The sequence below is a fragment of the Rhinolophus hipposideros genome (assembly GCF_964194185.1).
Source record: "Rhinolophus hipposideros genome assembly, chromosome: 12".
NCBI lineage: Eukaryota > Metazoa > Chordata > Mammalia > Chiroptera > Rhinolophidae > Rhinolophus > Rhinolophus hipposideros.
In genome coordinates this window covers 58,366,622-58,389,072 of record NC_138058.1, presented here as the reverse complement: position 1 = coordinate 58,389,072, position 22,451 = coordinate 58,366,622, and the positions used below count along the sequence as shown (strand labels likewise).

Here is a 22,451-nt window from a genome sequence, read left to right as displayed (position 1 = left end):
TCTTCTTACCATATCCCTTGCCATAATTGCCAATGTTTTAAGATTAGCCTAACATACGTGGTTGGAAACCTCAATTAAAAGTATTATTTTCAGCCCATTATATTCCAAAATTAATAATTATATATTGTTTGGGGCTAACTGTATTGTCTTTCCCAAACTTAGAATATTCAGAATTGAAAAAACCTGGAAGGTGGCTTCAGTCCTGTTTCCTATTTGAAACCATTTTAATATGTTGTTAATTATTGTCTTAAGGATCCAAGCAATGAATCACTTCTTTATTGGTGATACTGCCTGATGTTATCTGGAGATGCTTTTTTTTTTTGACATCTGTAACTTAGAGTTTTCGATCTAGTTTTATTAGAGATTGCTGTTCTTGAGTTATAATGTTTGTACTTAATTTTACTAAATTTAAAAGACTTCTTAAAATTCTAAAAGAAAGCTTTCCATGATAGGTTATGGCCATTGCTCCAACCCATTATATATGGCAACGAGAGCGCTCTGTGCATCACAGTGGAGCTGTCAGAAACTACAACAGAGATGAAGTGCAACTGCCCCGGGGACCTAGTGGCACACCGGTAGATTGTTCCCTCTGTGGTAAAAAAGGAAGATACGTTAGACTGGGATTGTCTTCATCATCTTCTTCATCCAGTGACACAGTAGAGGTGATGGAAACACATTCTCAGGAATTACATAACTCATTCTTAGTGGACATAACGGTTGACCCTTCTCAAGCATATAGCAATTCTCAAGGTACGATGTAGTGGTATGTCCGAATTAGATTTATGCATGCTATTAATAAATCGGAGTTAGTTATTGGCCTATAGTCTGTCCTTACTGGCTGGGATGCATAATAATTTCTATGCTACAACAATATGTGTTAAATTAATATTGAAAGTTTTCCCCTTTTCAGTTACTACCTTTTGTCTTGTGTCACTGTTTTGTGGTAGCTTACCTAAATTTAATGTGATTTATGTTAAAGTGAAACCTTAATCACCATGGGGCTGAAGTATTTTAAGTATTAAGTATTTTAAGATCCTGAACGATTTTCTTTGAAATGTTTTATTTTATTCAAAAAAAGTTTTAAAAGGAAAATAAATTTACTTGTAATCTCATCTAGTTTTATCAGTGATTAACTATTAATTTTCTTCTATACACTTTTTAAAATTGAGATATAATTGACATACAACATTGTATTAGTTTTAGATGTACAACATAATGATTACTACAATAAGTTTAGTTAACATACATCACCACAGGTACAGTTTTTTTCTTGTGATGAGAACTTTTAATATCTACCCTTTTAGCAACTTGCAAATATACAATACAGTATTAACTGTAGTCATCAGGCTGTACATTACATTTCCAAGACTTATTTATCTTATAATTGGAAGTTTGTATGTACCTTTTGCCCACCTTCATCTATTTTGCTCAACCCCCAACCCTAGCCTCTGGAAACCACCAATAGGTTCTTTGTATCAATACGTTCGGTTTTGTTTTGTGTGTTTTTTTTTTTTAGATTCCACATATAACACAGTTTTTGTGTTTCTCTGTCTGACTTATATCACTTAGCATAATGCCCTCAAAGCTCCATTCATGTTGTCTAAAATGGCAAGGTTTCCTTTTTATTCATGACTGAATTATATTCTATTATATATACATATATGCCACATTTTCTTTATCCATTTTCTGTCGATGGACACAGATTGTTTCCGTGTCTATTTACTATTGTAAATAATATGGCAATGAATGTGGGAGTGCAGTTGTTTTTTCAAGATAGTGATTTTGTTTCCTTCCGGTAAATACCCAGAAGTGGGATTGCTGAATCATATGGTAGTTCTATTTTTAATTTTTTGAGGAAACTCCATATTGTTTTCCATAGTGGCTGCACCAATTTACATGACCACCAACAGTGTACAAGGGTTCCCTTTTCTCCACATCCTCACCAACACTTGTTCTTTCTTTTTTTTTTTAAAGAACCATTTTTTTTTTTAAAGATTTTATTGGGGAAGGGGAAAAGGACTTTATTGGGGAACAGTGTGTACCTCCAGGCCCCTTTTCCAAGTCAAGTTGCTGTCCCTTCAATCCCAGCTGTGGAGGGTGCCGTTCAGCTTCAAGTTGCTGTCAAGTTGTTCAGTCTTAGTTGTGGAGGGCGCAGCTCAGCTCCAGGTCCAGTTGCCCTTGCTAGTTGCAGGGGGCGCAGCCCACCATCCCTTGTGGGAGTCTAACCGGCAACCTTGTGGTTGAGAGGACACATTCCAACCAACTGAGCCATCCGGGAGCTCAGCGGCAGCTCAGCTCAAGGTGCCTGTTCAATCTTAGTTGCAGGGGCGCCGCCCACCATTCCTTATCCCTTGCGGGACTCAAGGAATAGAACTGGCAACCTTGTGGTTGAGAGCCCACTGGCCCATGTGGGAATCGAACTGGCAGCCCTGGAGTTAGGAGCATGGAGCTTCAACCGCCTGAGCCACTGGGCCGGCCCCAACACTTGTTATTTCTTGTCTTTTTTTTTTTTTTTTACAGTGAAAACATTTTATATTTAGAATTAGCTAGCTGGACTCAGTTTAAATGATCCCAATTTTGTTGGCAACATCCACAGCATCATAGGCAGGAGCCAGGGGAACACATGCCTTCCTCTCTCCATCAGGCCCGATCAGGGTGCTGACCTTGGCCACGTCAATGTCATAGAGGTTCTTCCCAGCCTGTTTGATCTGCTGCTTGTTGGCCTTGACACCCACAGTGAACACAAGTGTATGTTGTCTTCTATCTTCTTCATGGCTGACTCGGTAGTTAGGGGAACTGTTGAAGGCACAGTGGTCAAGCTTGTTTCTCCTGGGGGTGCTCTTCCGAGGGTACTTGGGCTGCCTTTTGAGCCACAGTGTCTTGGGCCTTCGGAAGGTGGATGACCTGTGGGTCTTCTTTTTCTGGTGGTTGTGGATGCCTTTCAGCGCTGCTTTCTTTGCCATGGAAGCCTTTGCTTTGGCTTCAGCTTTGGGAGGGGAGGGGCTTCCTTCTTTCCTTTCAGTGCCATCTTCATGAAAATAATTTATCTTTTTAATAATAATCATTTAACAGGTGTGAGATATCCCATTGTTGTTTTGATTTGTATTTCCTTGATAATTAGTGATGTTGAATCACTTTTCATGTATCTGCTGTCCATTTGTATGTCTTCTTTGGAAAAATGTTCATTTCCTCTGCCCATTGTTTAATTGGATTTTTTTCTATTGAGAGTTATATGAGTTCTTTTATGTATTTTGGATATTAACCCCTTATCAGATAGATATATGATTTGCAAGTATTTTCCCCCATTCCATAGGTTGCCTTTTCACTTTGCTGAAGGTTTCCTTTGCTGTTACAGAAGCTTTTTAGTTTGATGTCCCAGTTTATTTTTGCTTTTTTGTCTTTGCTTTTGGTGTCAAATCAAAAAAAAAAAAAAATGCCAACAAGACCTATGACAAGGAGCTTACCTCATTTTTTTCTAGGAGTTTTATGGTTTCAGGTCTTACATTCAAGTCTTTAATCCATTTCGTTGATTTTTGTGTGTGGTCTTAAGGTAGTGATCCAGTTTCATTGTTTTGCATATTGCTGTCCAGTGCTTCCAACACCATTATCCTTTCCCAATTGTACATATATTCTTGACTCCTGTGTTATAAATTGACCATTGATATGTGAGTTTATTTCTGTTCTCTCTAGTCTGTTCCATTGATCTGTTTGTTTTTGTGCCAATACCATACTGTTTTGATTACTATAGCTTTGGATACTATAAACTTTTTCTATTTAAAAAAAAATTAGAACCATACTATACTTAGGCCTGATTTTCTTCACTTATCATAAAGAATTTACCCATGTTATTATTTAGTCTTTGAAGACCTGATTTTAAATCATGACATGCTATAAGTACCATAATTTGTTTGCAGTATTTCATTTTTGTTGGGATCTAAGTGGCTTTGAACAGTAATATATCAATTAGAAAATAATCATATGAACTGGAAATACTTTTAGTCAATCACACCACAATTTTTATTTAAATTATATTTATTAATACAGAGGTATAGTATTTCTCTGACATTTCTCAATTTAAAATAGAACCAGAATAATATTCTACTAGCAGTGATCCTTTTTACTTCTTATAAAGCCTTTCTTCCAATTTTTCACCCATCTGAAGACAGGACTGACAGATTTCTTATGGCTCTTTCTAACACTATGAAACCCACTTTATTTCAAAATTTCACCTATTTATTTTTAGCACATCCTTATGAGATTAACAGTGGCCACTGAAGTTTTATTTAAAGAGAAACTAGATTCTTAAGACTCTTGAAGATCTTGCCTCATTGTTCCATTCCCTGGCCCTAATAATCACTAAACAAATTTGACAATGTATGTAGTCTATTCCCTTACAACACCTCCAAGCATAATTTTTATTGGTTCACTCATATTTGAAGGTAAATAGGGTCTACCATAGGTTGAATAAGAACTGCCTTTTAGCATCCCTCCCCTCTTTCCTAGCTCCTTTTATCTACTCTTTGATCCTTACAATAGGTATATTTACAAGGCATTTAAAATGTTCCCAGCAATGTGTTAAGCATTTCACATTATAATCTTATTTAATATTCACAGCCAACTCTAAGGTAAATACTATTATCTCCACTTTGCAGATAAGGAAACTGAGGCTTAGAAAGGTTAAATAATTTGCCTAAGGTGGTGGAGTGACATTTGAACTCAGGTCTGACTCTAGACTATATACAGCCTCAATTCCTAACTATTGTGCTCTACTGACCCCTTCGATGAAATCCTGCCTTTGGTGGTGAAAATAAGCTGCCACACAAATCTTCTAGCAGACTACTAAGGATTAAGGAGGTGGTGAAAGAGTTAAGAACCAAGTCCCTGATGAAAATTATATGGAGTGAACTGGGAGAGAATGTCAACCATAATTTGAATAGATATTTACAGAAAGCAGAACAGAGGTTTATATTTTATTCAGACTAGCTTCTGTAGATATCAAGAGTAGTAACAGTATATATTTTATGCTTTGATATCTCAACAGGAAATCAGAATGCACCAAGGGAGTAAGGGGCTCTGCCATTCAGTTTGCTTTGGGAAAACAAAAACAAAACAAAAAACAGGTCTTTGAGGGATTGTGGAGGAAAAGTGTGGCACTTGATTTCGGGGAGTTGCAGATGGAACTGTGCTTTCATCCTGTCACTGTCTGCAAGCCCTGAAACCTTGGTTTAGGATGTAAGGTTCAATACAGGAAGGAACAAGTATTTACTCATTAACTGTTTTATTCAGAGTGTGAACCCAAGGTTAAATAAGACCTTCTGTTTCAGGATGACAGAAGGTAGGCAATACAAAGAAAAATTATTGATCATACACTTGGTCAGTAAACATTTACATTCATTTTTTGTCAGTAGGCTTAACAAGGGAGTGAGCTATTTGGGGGAGGAAGGGGAGAGGGCGATTTAAGGGTAACACAATGTTATCAGGAACAGTGGTGCGTCTCATTGCCTCAGCTGCTGCTGATTCCCCGCAGTGACCTCTACTGGCAAAATCTTCTTCCTCCCATGCACATAAGGTGTTTGGAATCCCCTAACAGTTTGTGGTTGCAGAACACTCAATTCAGCATTCTCTAGGAGAGACACAAAGAACTGAGGCTCTGCTCCCGACTTTTAGGCTAAAACGTAGCAATAGATGGTTATCAATGCTTCCATCTTTCTTTCAAACACAAGCAAGCAACTTCAAAAAATAAGTTTTACCTAAACATGTTTATGACATTTGTTAAGAACAAAATATTTTTCATTTTGACAATGTTGGGAGGAGGTCATGAGCATTCTTTGCAGATTGATATACATCACAATCAGCAGTCATGTGCTAGGCATTTTATAAAGGTAGTCTCATTTAACACCTGACACCCCTCCCACCATAAATCTTGAAGTGACCTTATGACACTCATTTTACTGATGAAGAAAACTCAGAAGTCATAGTTGCAAGGTAAAACAACAGCAACAAAAAAAACAAGATGGGAACCCAGCTCTATCTGAATACACTGCACATTTTTATACTAACTGAACTAGTTAACCCTTGAACATGGCTTTGAATTGCATGGATCCACTTACATACGGATTTTTTTCCTCCCATAAATACAATAAATGTATTTTCCTTACGATTTCCTTAATATTTTCTTTTCTCTAGCTTATTTTAAAGCAGTATATAATACATATAACATATAAAATATGTGTGAATTGACTGTTTATGTTATTGGTAAGGCTTCCAGTCAAAGCAAGCCATTCGTACAGTTGGCCATCTGCATCTACCAGTTCCCAACCCGGGAGCAAAATTACTGTTTAATGCACAGTTGAATCATGGATGTGAAACCTGCAGATACAAAGGGCCAACTGTAGTTCAGTTTTTGGAAAAACAAAAGTTATACATGGATTTTCAACTGTATGGGGGGGTCAGCACCCCTAATCCCCCATTGTTTGAGGGTCAATTGAACATTGTTTCTCTTTATCTTATGCTGTCTTAAGGCCTTATGACACCTAGGCTAGTCCATCTGAAACATGAATATGTATTGTTATGTATTACCTGAGGCCTCCTCAGATTTTAGAGTAAACCTAAGGGAAAAAAGCAATATACCAAACCTTAGTCTTGGGTCTTATAAAGCAGTCATAGGTCATTCTGTTATATAATGTAAAACCAAATAATTTTTCCTCAAAAATAAATCCTTCTGTGAACTTTATTTTTGTCATTATCACTGTTCTAGTCATCCAGGTTTAAAATCCTTACATTTAATGAAGGAATAATCAGGGCTTATAAATTAATGATGTGATAAGGGCAATGCTAATTAAATGATCAATGTTTAGGAGCACAAAAGATTCCAGAATTAATTCTTTGGGTAAGAGACTTGGTGAAGGCTTTTCAAAGAAAGTATATGAGCTGGCTATTGACTGAGTCCTGTTTTGCCCGGAGAATTAAGGGAAAGGACTTCTGAATAGCAGATAAAAGTTTGAAAATATATAGCTTCTCTCCTATTATATCCAATAAATTACCAGCTTATCTCATTCTTCCTTTACAATATTTCTTTTACATCTGCCTGTTTTCCTCACCTCCTAGTTGTATATTATTACTGATCACCTCATAGTTGCATAAGTTGCATACTATGTGTTACCATGAAAATTTTTTTAAGTTTTTTGTTGTTGTTTTGTTTTATTTTGTTTTGTTGGGGAATATTGAGGAACAGTATGTTTCTCCAGGGCTCATCAGCTCCAAGTAGTTGTCCTTCAATCTAGTTGTGGAGGATGCAGCTCAGCTCCAAGTCTAGTTGCCGTTTTCAATCTTTAGTTGCAGGGGGCGCAGCCCACCATCCCATGCGGGAATTGAACTGGCAACCTTGTTGTTGGGAGCTGGGGCTCTTAACTGAGCCATCCGGCTGCCCCCCAGGAAGATCAGCGGCAGCTCGTTTTCTTCAATCTAACTGTGGAGGGCACAGCTCACTGGCCCATGTGGGAATGAACAACCAGCAGCCCTGTTGTTCAGAGCTTGCCCTCTAAACCGACCGAGCCATCCAGCTGCCCCCTGATATTTCTGATTTAACAGTTTTGTCCTTCCTTTAAATACTCATAGGTACCACTGACAGCCTAACTTTTTAAAAAATCTCCTTTTACATGACCATGGAAACTCAGAAGCTCCCTATTAACTCTGAAGTATAAAGTTCAAACTTAAAGTCTTACACAATCCACGAGCTAGCTATATACCTAAATTTTCCCTTAGAATAACCAAGGCAAGACGAAACAATACATGATTCATTTTAGGCTTAAACCCGTCAGCAAACTTGTCTTGACCATTTACTGGGTGGAAAAGGCAGGGTCTCTGGAAGGTACTGGGAAGACAGTTGTGAGTCATTCACAAATCTCTAGGAGTTCACAGTATGGTGAGAGCCAGACATGAACATAGAAAGCTAACTTTAGAAGAAGGTATCTGTCTCATAAGCCAGAGTGTAAACATGCTTAGTGTTCGAAGGAGATGGAGAAAGCTTAAGCTGGACTTTGATTAACCATATAAATAAATGCTTATTCACTTATGTAGTTTGGTTTTCAACTCAACTTAAAGTTAGAATGGACAGTGTCAGAAAGGCCTTGTTCAATTCAACGTCTAATAATACTAAGCACCGTGTACTGAACAGAAACTATTGTACATGAAATAGGAGTAGAAGACACAACCTTTCTTTGCTCTTAGGCCAGTCCCTTCTCCAAGTAGTACAATTAAGGCCTGCATTCAAAACAATAAATGAAGGACAGAATTTCACTCATAGTTAAAGAGAAGAGCAGAAGAAAAGGGAGTATTCCATGATGTAATTTAAAAATGTACTTCAGAGCTTCTCTATATCTGGAAATGTTATGAAAACTATAAAGCCATTATTGTATGAGTGTTCAGATACTTACCATACAGAAAGATGACACCAGAACACTTACTTATGATTCAGTCAGATCTCCAAATGCAACCAGAGTGATTTTTTTCAAAACACAGATCTAAGCATGTTACCCCTTATTTCATTAAATCCTTCAACAGCACCCCATGTTTCTTAGGATAGACAAACTCCTTCATAAGTCTATAAGATCCTGTATGGCCTGACCTCTACCTATCTTTCCAGTCTCTTTCACTTACCCCAGCATCACTGGCCTTTTGTGTTTTCATTTTCCCTGCTGTAGTTAACTCCTACTTGCCATTCAGGTCTCAACTCAATTGTCACTGAACAGGTAGTTACTTGAGTTTTCCACATAATAAAAAATATGTAAAATGTTATTTAGAATGTGTATGTTACTTTAAATAGTAACATTGAGCCTAAGGGATCAATCTAAGAAGAACAGCATTTATCCTCCTAGACACTACTACTTTAAAACCTATAAAACATCTATGTTTAAAACAACAACCTAACCACTCGAAGCCTTTACCTGTATAATATGGATAACCTTAAAGATGAGCTACACATACTAAATGAAAAAACATAAAATTCTTAATGTCAGGCACATGGCAAAAACTAAATAACTGGTGCCTATGAATGATAAGCTTTACTCCTAATTCATATTTGTAAAGTATATTTCTCCAAGCATTTGATTTATGTAATAACAGAACAATACTGATGTTCTTTCAAGCTGGTTAAAATAATTTTTAGGATAAAAGAGATGCAAAAATTGTTACATCTTTTGTAACAATATTTAAGGTGATTATATTATTCTTATCTGTTTTCCCCCTATAATTTACTATAACCCAGCTTTCTTTGTTATTTTTTAAGATGCATAAACCCTTTAAAATATGTATTTAAAATACACAGATACATAAAATTTATCTTAAAATGCATATTTTATTTTCGGTAGCCAATGACCATCAATCAAACAAAGAAAAGAAAACTAATTTTATGAAGAAAGACAGATCTATGGAGTGGTTTACAGGAACTGAAGAATGAGGTAGCTCAACTAAACCAACTTGGAATCATTAACTACAATATGTCAAACTACAAGACAGGTGTCAAAATGGGACATTTAAGCAGTTTTGAGATGTTACACATCTTTTTTTAGTTTTTGTTATTTTTCAAAATTATATGTAAAAGTTATACAAATCATAGTAATAGCTAAAAATACCAATCTATAAAAGGAGTAATTTGTAATATAAAGTTCTATTTTGATACTTTTCTGTCTTCAAATCAGTTGCTGTCATCTGAGGTACTCAGTGGTTTGAACTTCCTCAACTTGACAAGAAAAGCTAATTGAAAGGGAGAAAAAAGTAAGGTCATTTACAATAATTAGAAGAAAACACCATTTAATATGGCCTGAAAACATTACTCACCTGTATGACCAGTTTGCCAGTGTGTAGGTCTAGCAATATAGGGAAATGATCCATATGGAAAATCAGAATGTGATTCTTCTGTTGTAGAACAAAATATATTATAAGCTACATAAAATATTTTATAATTTGTTCACAAAACTGTTAAAATACAAATTACTGTCCCTTTAAGCCTTTTCTTTCAGATTTTTTTTTTTAGCATTTGTTTTGGAGCTACTCTGCTAGTTATCTTACAGAAACAATTTTTCAAGGATTACATGATAAACTTACATATTGTTTTATAACCAAATGGTAAGTCCATATCATAAATCAATGGATATTTGAAAATTCATTCGTGGCCTAAATGTGTACATACAACAAGGACCTAAATTTAGTTCTTTGAAGAATTCCAGCAGCATAAATAGCAAATATTAGCTCTTTGCATAGCAGGTTTTATTTAATTCTTTCTCTTCCGTAATAATCACTAATCTAAATTTTAAAAATTCATATACATATACACATAAATATGAAATATTTCATAAGCCAACCTCCTTGTCACGAGTAAAATATGAATATTATAAGAAGCTCAGTTCTTTAAAGGTATCAGAGCTTTACATAAAAGGCAGGAAAAGTCATTATTCTGTCCCTCAGAGGTTTTAACAGAATAAATAACATTTCAATTGAGATATGAAAAAAAATAAATCCCTGAGAAATATTTTTAGAATTTATTGATCAATACACTCAGGAAGCTGTTCTCCATTTATTATTGCAAACACATGCATAAAATAAAATTGAAACTTACCATGGTCATCCTCTTGAAGCATCTCACCTTCAATTCCAATTTTCTTTTGAGAATGTAATTGTAAATCTGTGTTGATTTTAGGTTCTACTTTTTGAGCTAAAATTCCATTTCTCTGTTTTGCAAGGCAAACCAACCAATCTCTGACAATGACTTCGCTTATCTTTTCACATGAGAGAGCAAGTTCACAGACACGAATTCCATCTAAAAGTTCAATAACCTGTGTGATACTTTCAGAAAAGTAAAAAATGTACTTCAAATTTCTAGTACAACAACTTTATTTTATGTTATAAATAAGCTTAGTCCTAATTAATTCATATTGATAAAGTATATTTCTCCAAGCATTTGATTTATGTAATAACAGAACAAGTCTGATGTTCTTTCAAGCTGGTTAAAATGAAGGAGGGGAAAAAGTGAAAATGCAAGTTAGGGCACATAATAAGCAATTTCACAGAATACTAAGTAAAAAAATATAGAGACCATAATTTAACATTATTATTCACATTACACTTTTGAAACTTTTGTTCTAAATTGCCTGAAGAAATATGCATCTTATATTGACATTTATGTAAAGGATGATTTAAAGAGCAGTGTAACTGAATTTGGGACATTTGTTGTTTCATAAGTTTTACAAGATGACGTATACATCTTAATTCATTTTACAAAATGAACAGGTTAGCTTAGCACTTAGGACAAAATAAAAATGTACTTAAAATCTCATTGCAAATAATAGTCATGTCACTCACTTTGCTAGATATACAGCACATATACCACCCTGTTTAAGATTTGGGTATAAAACCGGCAAAGCAACTTGGGGATTCAACATATCCAATGCTACCTGTGGGGAGGGAAAGAGAAGCAGACTAAGTTCTGTTTTAATAAAGCATAGGTTCTCTCTTCTTATTGTGGTAAAATAATATACTTTTAGAAAGCAATTACCCAGTTAAAGTATTTCATTTTTTAGACTATAGTACTACCATCATTTTACTGTTCCCAAAAAGATATATTTATTATTACACAATTTGTCACAGTATGTGATTATATAAAGATTGCAATAACATGTCTTGCTCTGAGCAATACTGATAATATAGGAATCCTTCTTTAGCTATATTTTATATACACAAACACATACGCACACACATGAAGTCTGACAGTTAAGTTCGCGAACTCATCCTAGAAAAAGTGCTACTTACCTCATTGCTAAATACACTATGGTCACCTTCGAAGTACTCCCCTTGGGAAGCTGTGCCCTGATGACAGTGCCTAGTCCACCCTTCAAAGCAATTTTGGAACTCTTTCTGGAATGGATATCAGAGCCGTCGTCGTTATTACCCTTGATGTCCTGAATGTCATCAAAATATCTTCCTTTCAATAATTTTTTTATCTTTGGGTAAAGAAAGAAGTCATTGGGGGCCAAATCAGGTGAGTAGGGAGACTGTTCCAATACGGTTATTTGTTTACTGGCTATAAACTTCCTCACCGGCAGTGCTGTGTGAGCTGGTGCATTGTCGTGATGCAAGAGCCATGAATTGTTGAAAAGTTCAGGTCACCTAACTTTCTCACACAGCCTTTTTTTTTTCAGTACTTCGAAATAGTAAACTTGGTTAACTGTTTGTCCAGTTGGTACAAATTCATAATGAATAATCCCTCTGATATCAAAAAAGGTTAGCAACATCATTGCAACAAGTTCGTGAACTTAATTGTCTGACCTCATACATATAGATAAAATTTCAATGCTTTTAGTTCAGCTTTTGATTATAGAAATTACATTATCTCAAATCTGTATTTTTATGTTCGAAAGAAAAGTTCTGAATATTTTAGAAATTCTAAAACTTAAGAATCATGTCCCTTATTTCTTTGTTCTTCATTCAGTTGCAGAATACAGGGTTGTACTCACAAAAGATACCAAATGAATACAATGACTAAATGAAATTTTCAAAAAAATAATTGAAAACAAAAATATGGTGAAAATAGAAAATAAAGTGACTGTTATTGAAAGATAATTCCAGACAGCTAAGACTAGCTGGCACATCAATATATTTACTAAATTAGAAGTTGTTTAGGTGGTTTTTTTTTTCATGTAAACCTTTTGTTTTTAATAAATTAATGGCAGAGAACACCATACACATCACCCTCTAAGCTAGATAATTAGAACCAGACGGAGAGCAGAAGATAGGGTGACGTTCATGCCATCCACCACTTGATTTCTTCACCTTCATGCTGGAGAATCAACTGGAAGCTGTACTACTTTTAGATAAGCTACAGGTAGGTTTCCTGATCAGATTAAGTGAAACTTTCTCCCGTTGTTAACAATTAGGCTAAGGGCATAAGCTACAGAAGGGTATCCATTGATAAATATAGAATATTGGAACAGCAAAGAGGAAGCTACACAGATAATCTTGTTTCTTCAAATATCAAACTTGTAATCATAGCCGTAGTACATGAACTCCACCTTTCAAAGGCTTAGTCCTAAACTTACTGTTGGCATTGCACCATACAAGGCTCCCCGTACTCCTGGCATCATCTGCTGGGCTATGAGATCCAGTCGACTTTCTAGGGTATTGGAAACCTTTGTTTTACAATCTCCATGAAAGAGCTCCACTCCACCAGCTACTTCCCCAGACAGGTAGGCCTCCTGACCAATTTGAACATCAACGTCTTGTTTTGGTGGCGATTCTGTGCATACGGATTGCTCTTTGCACCGTGGCCTTTACCAGAGGGAAATCCTGTTTCCAACAGTGAACAGTCATCTGGGGTTCCAACAACTGGAATAAAGCCTGGAGGGCCAACCAGCCCACCCAGCAGCACTTGGTACCTGGTTGCCGAGTCTGTTTGCCTCATTTAGTAGGTCTGTAATAAGCTCATCTCTCACTGACGACTCGGAGCCGTGCTTGATTCACCAAACTGAGCATCTGCTTTTCTCTCTTCTTGTAGCATTCCGGAATCTTCAGTCTCTGGGTTTGCACCTTTCTCAGTGTTGAACTCTTCTGCTTTTGCATCTATTTCTTCTGCTTTTTTATTGGCTTCTTGTTCGACAAAAGGCATCATATGCTTAATCTACCTTTGCACATCAGCATCGCTAAGGGCCGTGGCAAAAGTGAGGCTAGGTTGGTGGGCAACTAGCTTGAGTTTAGGATGGAAGAAGACTGGAAAGAAGGCAGGAGGAAAAGCCCGCCTATGTTTTTTGAGAAAACAATATTAATGAGTCAAGGAGCATCGCTCATTATTTATTCATAAACTATTTTTTGAGCACCTTCCATGTGCCAAGCATTTTGGTAAGTGGTAAGGATATAAGAAACTTACATACTAATTTGTTTCATGGGAACTTATATTCTAATAAAAGGAAAGATATTAAACAAATATCCAGTAAATATGTAAGTCAGAGGGTGATGAATGACATGAAGAATATAAAATTATAAAGCAGGATAGTGGGGATAAAGTGTGAGAGGGCAGGGAAAGGAACTGGTATCTTATACGCAGGTTGGTCAGTGAAGAAACCTAAAGAAAATGAAATTTAGGGGGAAGTGTGCTCCAGACAGAGAGAAGAACAAATACAAATGCTCTGAGGCTGTAGGATACTTGGTGAGTCTGAGAAGGTCACTGTCACTACAGTGGAGACAGAATGGGGAAAATTAGTTCCAAGATGGTGGGGATACAGTAGAGTGGGAGAGAGACAGATTGTGTAGAATCTCATGGGCTTTAGCTTTACTCAGGAAGAAAAAGCCACCAGAATGATATAATCTGACTTTTTTTAAAAACCTTTTTTTCATGGTAAACATAACAAAATTTGGCATTTTAAGTGTGTAAGTTAGTGACATTAATACATTCTGACCTATTTTTTAAATCTATACATAGAAAAGACTGAGAGGGCAAGGAAGGATGATGGTTGTTTGCAGAGCAAATAGCATTGGATGTGATGAAAAGTGGTATAAATTTTGAAAAGGTAGAGCCACTTAAGATTGGCTGTGAGATGTGAGAGAAAGAGGAGTCAGAATGAATCCGATGTTTTTAGCCTAAACCACTGAAAGAATGGAGATGTCATTTACTAATGAGGAAAATGATGAAGACTATGGGAGGAGTGAGCTTAGGGAGAAATAAGAATTCAGCAAAATTCTAATGACCAATTAACCTCCCAAGTAACTGCGACAGTCCTATGGATGGTGAACATACAGCAATTGTTCTTTTTTCCTCCTTATTGAGCTATAATACGCAAGCCAAACAAGGATGAGGAAAAAGAACTGCAATCTTTGTGTCCAGGAAGCTGTGCCACTAAAACTTTAGGCGTTAGATAGAGGTAAGAAGCATCCTAATAAAAATCATTACTCTCCTTTTTGAACTTTACTTCATTTCTCACCTACTTTCCCTTTAAAGGTCCTAAAATCATCCAACCTTCCAACAACCAATTAAGAAAAGTGAAGAAGACTCCTTAATGTCAAGCTATGAACTGATAATGGCATCTCAAGAATAAGGCAACTTATACTACAATTCTGAAACTCTGAAACCAACTAATACCTCCATCTCCACCATCACTGGTCACAGCTTAAAATGTCATCCCCCGGTCATCTATCCTTTTATCTTCATACTAGTCTGCTTCTTCTCCCCTAACTCAGCCTCCCACTGCTCTTCTTCCCATCACAAATCTCAAATCTCTCCACTTTCTGGAGCTGTGCTCATGATAATGCCTCTATGCACAGCATCATTAATGAACACTCCTCTACATCCCGACTCCTCTACAACTGTCTAAAGATGACTCTTGCCTGTTTCTTCCCAAAGGGAGGCTATTCCCCCAAATCTTACGACATGAGGATAGGTGCTGGGCTCAATATGCTCTCGATGTTGCTTCCAAATTATTATTCCTTTATCCCAGAAACGATGAGGTTCATGATGCTCAACTACTCTTCCTTGGTCGTTACCCCATATTTATGAACAAGCTTTGGCTCCTGATTCAGTAAGTCTCTCTGTTCTGAATCCCATGATACTGAAGAAAAATATTCGTCTCACTCCAGAGATAGAACTGGGGCAAAAACCGTGTTTCCCCGAAAATAAGACCTAGCCGAACAATCAGCTCTAATGTGTCTTTTGGAGCAAAAATTAATATAAGACCCAGTCATTTATTATATTAATTATACTATATTATATTAATTATATTATATATGTAATGTATGTTATGTTACGTTACGTTACATTATGTTATATTGAAGACCCAGTCTTATATTACAGTAAAATAAGACCGGGTCTTATATTAATTTTTGCTCCAAAAGACGCATTAGAGCTGATTGTCCGGCTAGGTCTTATTTTCGGGGAAACGCGGTAATGAAGGAAGACGCTCTCCCCTACAAAAGAAATGTGATCCTTTTTTTCTTTGTACTCAGTATTAGGGAATAGGACCCACTTTAGAAAACTTACCGCATCAAATGTTAAAGATTCTATATCTTTAGTTGCTCCTGAAATGTCCTTATGAATAAAATCCACATTGTCTGGCCACTCTTCTATGTGACTCCTTTTCCATGAATCACGCCAGTGTTTGTAATTCTTCTTAGCCAGTTCATGGTGGTCTTTTCGTATTTCAAAACTTATGACTCGTCCTTGTGATCCAACTTAATTAAAAAAAATAATTTATGATATTTCATAGTATTAATCAATTTATAAAAGAATGTAAAAATTTTATTGTGAAAAGGTATTATATGGATGTGAAAAAATAATTCAAATAGTTCAAGGTTACAAAACTCTCTGTCTCATCCCAGATCTCCAATCAATCTCCCTCTTCAGAGGTAACCATATTACTAGTTACATACCTTTCCCAAGACAGTCGGTGCCTAAACGAGTGTGTAAGTATCTCTTTCTCTTTGGTTTTAACACACATTGTGATGTATTATATACACTGTCCTGTACCTCTCTTTTTACTTACCAGTGCCATTTCAGTGACTAATAATCTACTGCATTCCTTTTAGCAACGGTTATATTCCATTGTATGATTATGCCATAGTTTATTTAAGCAGTCACCTACCAATGAACATTTAGCTTGTTTCTAGTCTTATGTTATTACAAACAATATTGCAATGAAAATTATTGTGCCTAAGTCTTTGTATACATGAGCCAATATATCTAGTCCTAAAAATGGAATTGCCGACTCAAGAGGTATGTGAATTTTTATTTTGAATATTATTACCAAACTGATCTCAAAAAAAGATATTAATTTCTACTCTACCAACAATGTATTAGAGTGCCTACTTTTCCAAACTCTCTCCAACAAAGAATTATCAAACATTTTATGTGCGTCAATCTAAAAATTGAATATAGTTTACCAATGTAATTTTAATTTGCATTTCTTTTGTTATGGATGAGGTTAGGCCTTTCATATATTTTAAAAATATTTGTATTTTTGTGTGTGCCTGAAGAACTTTCAAACTGCTTAGTATAGTAATACTGCAGTGTCACATTCCACTACTGCATTTTAACAAGGCAATTAATTTCCACCTACCTCTAGCTGAGGTAATTTGATACTATTTGGAGGCTGTCCCAGATCAGTCTATAGTTTACTAATGAAAGTTTAAATTCCAGGCTGTCTTTTGAAATGTAAATCCAGCTGCAAGTCATCTTGTTCTCATGGGATAAAAATTAACGTTACTAGTAGCATAAGATAAACAATTGGAAAATAAAATTATGGAGGAAAAAAATCCTTCCCAAAAGTAAATAGCAGTAATTTTCTGATCACTCATAGTTTCGATTATTCATGCCATGACACTCTTCCAATGCTATAGATATTAGAAATATGGGTACTCCTCCTGTCTCACTAATTTTTATAAATTTACCTTGTCAAATGCATTTAGAAATCTGTCACAGATTGTGAAGAAATGACTGCCTTTAATTATGAACAGAAAAGAATCAAACAAAAGATATGAGGAGCCTGAATGAACTGAATTTCCTGACCTAGTATAAGCTGGATTATGTTTGTATGTGATGGCATTAGGTTAAAGAACGAAAGGTTTAAGTTCGGTTCAGCATATTTCTATCTGTAATCTTTATAAAATCTACCCATATACACCTACAACTGCTCTAACAAAGTTTATTAGTTAAAAAAAGAATACACTAATAAAGAACAACATGGATGAATTAAAAATATAGATATATCTACCCAAAGAGAATGCTGTCACAATTCAGCAGTCTGTTACTAGGTGAGGAAGGGAACACTGCACAGGCAGCCAGACAGGGAAAGCGGCCCTGACACTCAGGGAGCAATAATCAATAGGATAAAAGAAACCAGAAATCAAGCGGTGGGAACATGAACAGATGTTTATGTTTACTACATAGCTCTTGACTTTTGAGCAGGTGCTCCCTTCAAGCAGCACTTTCACAAACTGACAATTTGTATAGATTTTCTTAGAAAAAGGAAAATTCTTCATGATCTAGCTTTAACTTAGTTCTGTATTATGATAAATTTATTTATGAACCTCATCTGTAATTCTTTGCCTCTATAGTACATGACTCTTCACCAGCAGCTGACAGCCCTCCTCCTTCCATTTTCTCTCATACTGAGGCCTCATCTGGCACTCTTATTAACAAGAACATGTACATATGTTCACCAAACCACAAGTACAGAATGTTCAGAGTAGCACTATTAATTATGTTCCAATCAAATGCCCATCAAGAGAATGGATACATTGTGATTTATTTATAAAATGGAATAACTAGGTAGCAACTAGAATGAAAGAACTGCTGCATGCAATGGTTGAATCTTATAAACAGAATGTTGAATGAAAGTAGCCAGACTCCAAAGAGTATATACAGTGTGATTCTTTTTATATGAGGTTGAAAACAGGCAAAAACTAATCAATGACGATAAAAGTCAGAACAGTGGTTACGTTTGGGGAGGATATGTATTGAGGGGGACAGGAGGCTTGTGTGGTGCAGTAACATTCCCTATCTTGGTCTGGGTAATAAAAACCTCACTGAGATAGACACTTACAATCTATGTACTTTTCTGTAGCTATGCTAATGCTCCAATAAAAAGTTTAGTTAAAAAAAAAAAGGTTGAAGCATTAAAAAGCATGGAGGGAGAAAGAAAAAGCAAAGAAAACAGAGAGGGTTAGAAAGAGAATAACTGGAAATAAATGTACAAAATGAAAAGAAAAATAGTTGTTTATATTTAGTTTCAAAGAGAATTCTCTATATCCCAAAGTTATGTGAATATTTCCCAAAACATCTTTTTAACTTTCTGTTATCATGAATACAGAGAATGTGTGTGTTTTTTTGTTTGTTTGTTTTGTTTTTAAATATTTTATTGGGAAAGGGGATCAGGACTTTATTTGGGAACAATGTGTACTTCCAGGACTTTTTTCCAAGTCAAGTTGTTGTCCTTTCAGTCTTAGTTGTGGAGGGCGCAGCTCAGCTCCAGCTCCAGTTGCTGTTGCTAGTTGCAGGGGGCGGAGCCCACCATCCCTTGGGGAAGTCGAGGAATTGAACCGGCAACCATGTGGTAGAGAGCCCACTGGCCCATGTGGGAATTGAACCGGCAGCCTTCGGAGTTAGGAGCATGGAGCTCCAACCGCGTGAGCCACCATGCTGGCCCGAATACAAAGAATGTTTTCTTTGTCATCTAAATTTATCTTTTTAATCCCAATCTCTTACCTGCTTTGGATAAAAATAAGCTCATTCCACCAGAGCCCGAGCCAGCTTCCAAAACAGTATCACCTGGATGAATATTCATCATCAGCAACATCATAGTCATATCCTATGATTTAAACAAAGTATGGGTGACTCAGGGACCAGTAAATATGTATTAAGCACCTATTCTTATCAAGCACTATGATGGACTTGGAGAAGAAAAAAGTGGAAAAAAAAGGATTATACTCTGGCCCTAACTAGCAAGACTATATTTTACTTGATAAAATAAGATTCAAGATTCAACTAGTAAATATAACAGTACTTTAATACTGAAATTATAGGCAATATATACAATAGGAGCTCAGAGAAAGGAGAAATAAGCAGATTGTCCTAGCTTAAAGACATTAATAGAGTAGAGAATTTAAGGATACAATCTTAAGGTAGAAACAGCTTTAAGGAAAACAGGTAAATAGTTTGTTCATCTCAGGAGGAGAGATGAGACTTGAATGCCAAGCTAAAGCTTTTGAACTTGACCTGGTAAGTAAATGGGACATGTCACTGAGATAATATAAATGGCATTTTATGAAGATTAATCTGACAAGGGAATACAGGATGTACTAGAGAAAAATTACAAGGCGGAAAGATCAGTTATTGCATAATCTCTGCATGAAATGATGAAGTTATTTAGAATTTGGATACTAGGAAGACAGGAAGACTATTTGCCAAATGCTATAACTGAAGAGTGGTTTTATTAAGAGGAATATCATGGGTGCTGGTAATAAGAGCTGTTTATAGCAACTTTACCATGTGCCATACTTCTGTAACTATGCAAACTTCTTTCACACATTATCTTGTTTGATCAGAATAATAATCGGAGAATAGTATCATCATTTCTGTTTATAAAGAGTAGAAATCAAAGAGGTTAAGTAATTTGCCCAAAGTCACACAGCCAGGAATTGAGCGGGCAAGAGGAGAACCGATGTTGAATTCCCAACAACCATGCTGTTGATCATTATAGCCAACCTTCATATAGAGAGAGAATTTTAAATGTTAGCATTTATTTCAATATACCCCCAATACCAAACCTTTCAAGTTGCTAGTAAGCAGCATATCTGGTAAGTTTTGACTATCTTTTCCTTGTCTGAAAACAGCTGTTGTGAAAATTCTAAAAGAAGAGGAAGGGTTTCTAGAATCCTGTCAAATCACAAAATTGTGTATAGGTTTGGTTACATGAGCACATACTTAACAGGTACAGTTTTCTAATTAAAAGCCAAAATGTATTTTCTGAAATGTTGGACTAAGGCTTTGACCAAGTGATACACATAATTTTTAAGGTGTATTAGTCAAAAAGCTTCACTCACAAATGCTATCTTTCAGACATACACATATCCTCTCCTATGTGCCAGCAGCATGGGGCTGGAGCTGGGAGGGGGCAATGATATAAAGTCACACAGGACTGGGAGGCAGCTTGGGTAGTCCTTTCAATGGAATGCCCTGGAGAAAGCAGTTCTTCTATTTTCTTGAATCTTTCATATAAGATACAGAAACTTAGTATTGTAAAATAAAGAAACCCGAAAACACTTTAGTTTTTGCTTCCTGCCATTCTGGTTACATGTTCTCAACGGGATGAGTTTTCTAGGTTGAATTCCACTATATGCTTCCTGGCAGTTTTAGTCCAAAACTTGGGTGGGACATTAGCATTTCCTTATTTCCCTGCCTCTTTCCAAAAGGGATTTGAAGCTACTGGGAAACTCCTCCAAAGTTTTGAAATATCACTCTCCTATTGAGTTTTCTACACATTTTAAAACCTCAGGCTTTCAAACCATTCTTTCAGTTTCAAACTTACTTTTTTTTTTTCTCAACAAGAATTCCAATCTCTTTCCCAGTATTCAATAATATAAATTTAACCCTCAACCTAAGGTTTTAATAATTGGGCTGCACTTTAGTCTTCATTAAATGGCAACAATTTCTAATCCCGGATAGTTCTTATATAAGTGTTCTAATCATGCAAATCAGCAGAAAAGATTAGTTTGAAAATTGGAGCGTTTCCAAGTACACTTCTATTCCAATGGCTTCTCGGCCTTTTGGCTAAGATCAAGTGTACACTTCTATGCCAAACCTAAAAATGCTCGATATTGACCAATGTGAAATGCTGACATTTCACAAGTCGGTATTCTCTTCGCAGAGCAGAGAATTGAGACTCCCAATTAAAGTTACAATCTGGCGGTGTCCATTTAGCTGCTTAGAGCGTGGTGCCGATGCCACCAAGGTTGCTGGTTCCATCCCCGCATGGGCCACTATGAGCCACGCCCTCCTTAAAAAAAACAAACTGGCTGTTTCCTCCTAAAATTAGCGATCATAAGGTAAGTAAAAGTCATATCCATTGGTTTAAAAAACGGCTGGGAACAAGAACTTGAAACGCTCTGAGAAGTGCTTCAAGCATGTGAATCCGGTCTGGAGTACTGCGCCAGGTTTGCTCTTTCTGGAACCGGTATGCACCTAACTCGTGTTACCTTGGGATATGCTATGGCAGGCCCTCTTTTCATCAGTAGCACATAGTCCTCCAACGACGGCCTCCGCAGCACGAAGCGCTTACCAGAGGAACTCCTCAGTACCTGGCCAGGGGATTTCCCCACGATGTCGCTGAAAGGGACTATCCCCCAGCTACTATTTAAGAGGCCGGAGCTGTTCAACTTAAACAATTTCTTAAATTGTGTCTCTCTCTTCCCAAGCTCAGCTAAAAGCAGCTCCCCAGCCCGAAAGGGCTCCTCTCTGCGCGGTGACCGGGGAGAGGAGGCGTGGCGTTCCCCGACCGCGGTCTCGCCCTGGTCCAGCGCGGGCAGTGCGAGACCCCACCGGCCCCGGTCTGCACTCGGGTCCCCTCGCTCTCGAGGGGGTGACTCCTCTTGAGGCCTCGGCAGTCTGAGGCTTTCCAGTGACGACAGACGTCTGGTCCCCACGGCCCGGACGCGCGGAGGAAGAGATGGAGGCGACTCTGCGCCGGCGACTTGCTTCCGTGCTTCACTGCGCTCTCCCTCCCCATCTCGCGCGTCTCTCGGCGAGGACTCGCAACACAGTGAGCGAGCTCTCTCCACCGGCTCCTGCTCAAGCCCGCGCAGACACGGACAGGCCGCGATCCCCGGCCGCCTCCGTAGGCGCCGCAGCTGTAGCAAGACGGGACCGCGGCGGCCAGCCGACAGCATGGCGACCCGCGCAGGCGCAGTCTCAGGAGAGT

General features: G+C 37.1%; 2 protein-coding genes and 1 pseudogene across 7 annotated transcripts in view; 1 reads left to right on the top strand and 2 right to left on the bottom strand.

The window, feature by feature from the left end:
- The window catches only part of SPDYA (speedy/RINGO cell cycle regulator family member A), a 27,466-nt gene extending 17,999 nt beyond the window's left edge, over positions 1-9,467 (top strand). Inside the window, exons 6-7 of the mRNA XM_081068793.1 lie at positions 453-750; positions 9,369-9,467. Coding sequence (XP_080924919.1) covers positions 453-750; positions 9,369-9,457 — 387 coding nt within the window. The 3' untranslated portion in view covers positions 9,458-9,467. The remainder of the gene's footprint in view (positions 1-452; positions 751-9,368) is intronic.
- Positions 2,003-22,451, bottom strand: TRMT61B (tRNA methyltransferase 61B). 5 transcript variants are annotated; one of them, XM_081068789.1, is made up of 8 exons: positions 21,730-22,435; positions 19,241-19,343; positions 16,019-16,209; positions 11,359-11,450; positions 10,616-10,842; positions 9,838-9,915; positions 6,580-6,608; positions 4,004-5,623 (listed from the first exon to the last, which is right to left on the bottom strand). In XM_081068789.1, exons 1-7 carry the CDS (start codon positions 22,417-22,419, stop codon positions 6,598-6,600), a joined length of 1,392 nt encoding a protein of 463 aa, XP_080924915.1. In that variant the 5' UTR covers positions 22,420-22,435; the 3' UTR covers positions 4,004-5,623; positions 6,580-6,597. The 5 variants fall into 5 exon arrangements, with proteins under 5 accessions (XP_080924914.1, XP_080924912.1, XP_080924915.1 ...); XM_081068788.1 differs by lacking the exons at positions 4,004-5,623; positions 6,580-6,608 and adding an exon at positions 2,003-3,639; XM_081068786.1 differs by lacking the exon at positions 6,580-6,608 and having other exon boundaries at positions 3,998-5,623.
- LOC308505736 (V-type proton ATPase subunit E 1-like) lies at positions 13,039-13,657 on the bottom strand (annotated as a pseudogene). Its single transcript has one exon. The product of its transcript is annotated as a V-type proton ATPase subunit E 1-like (transcript).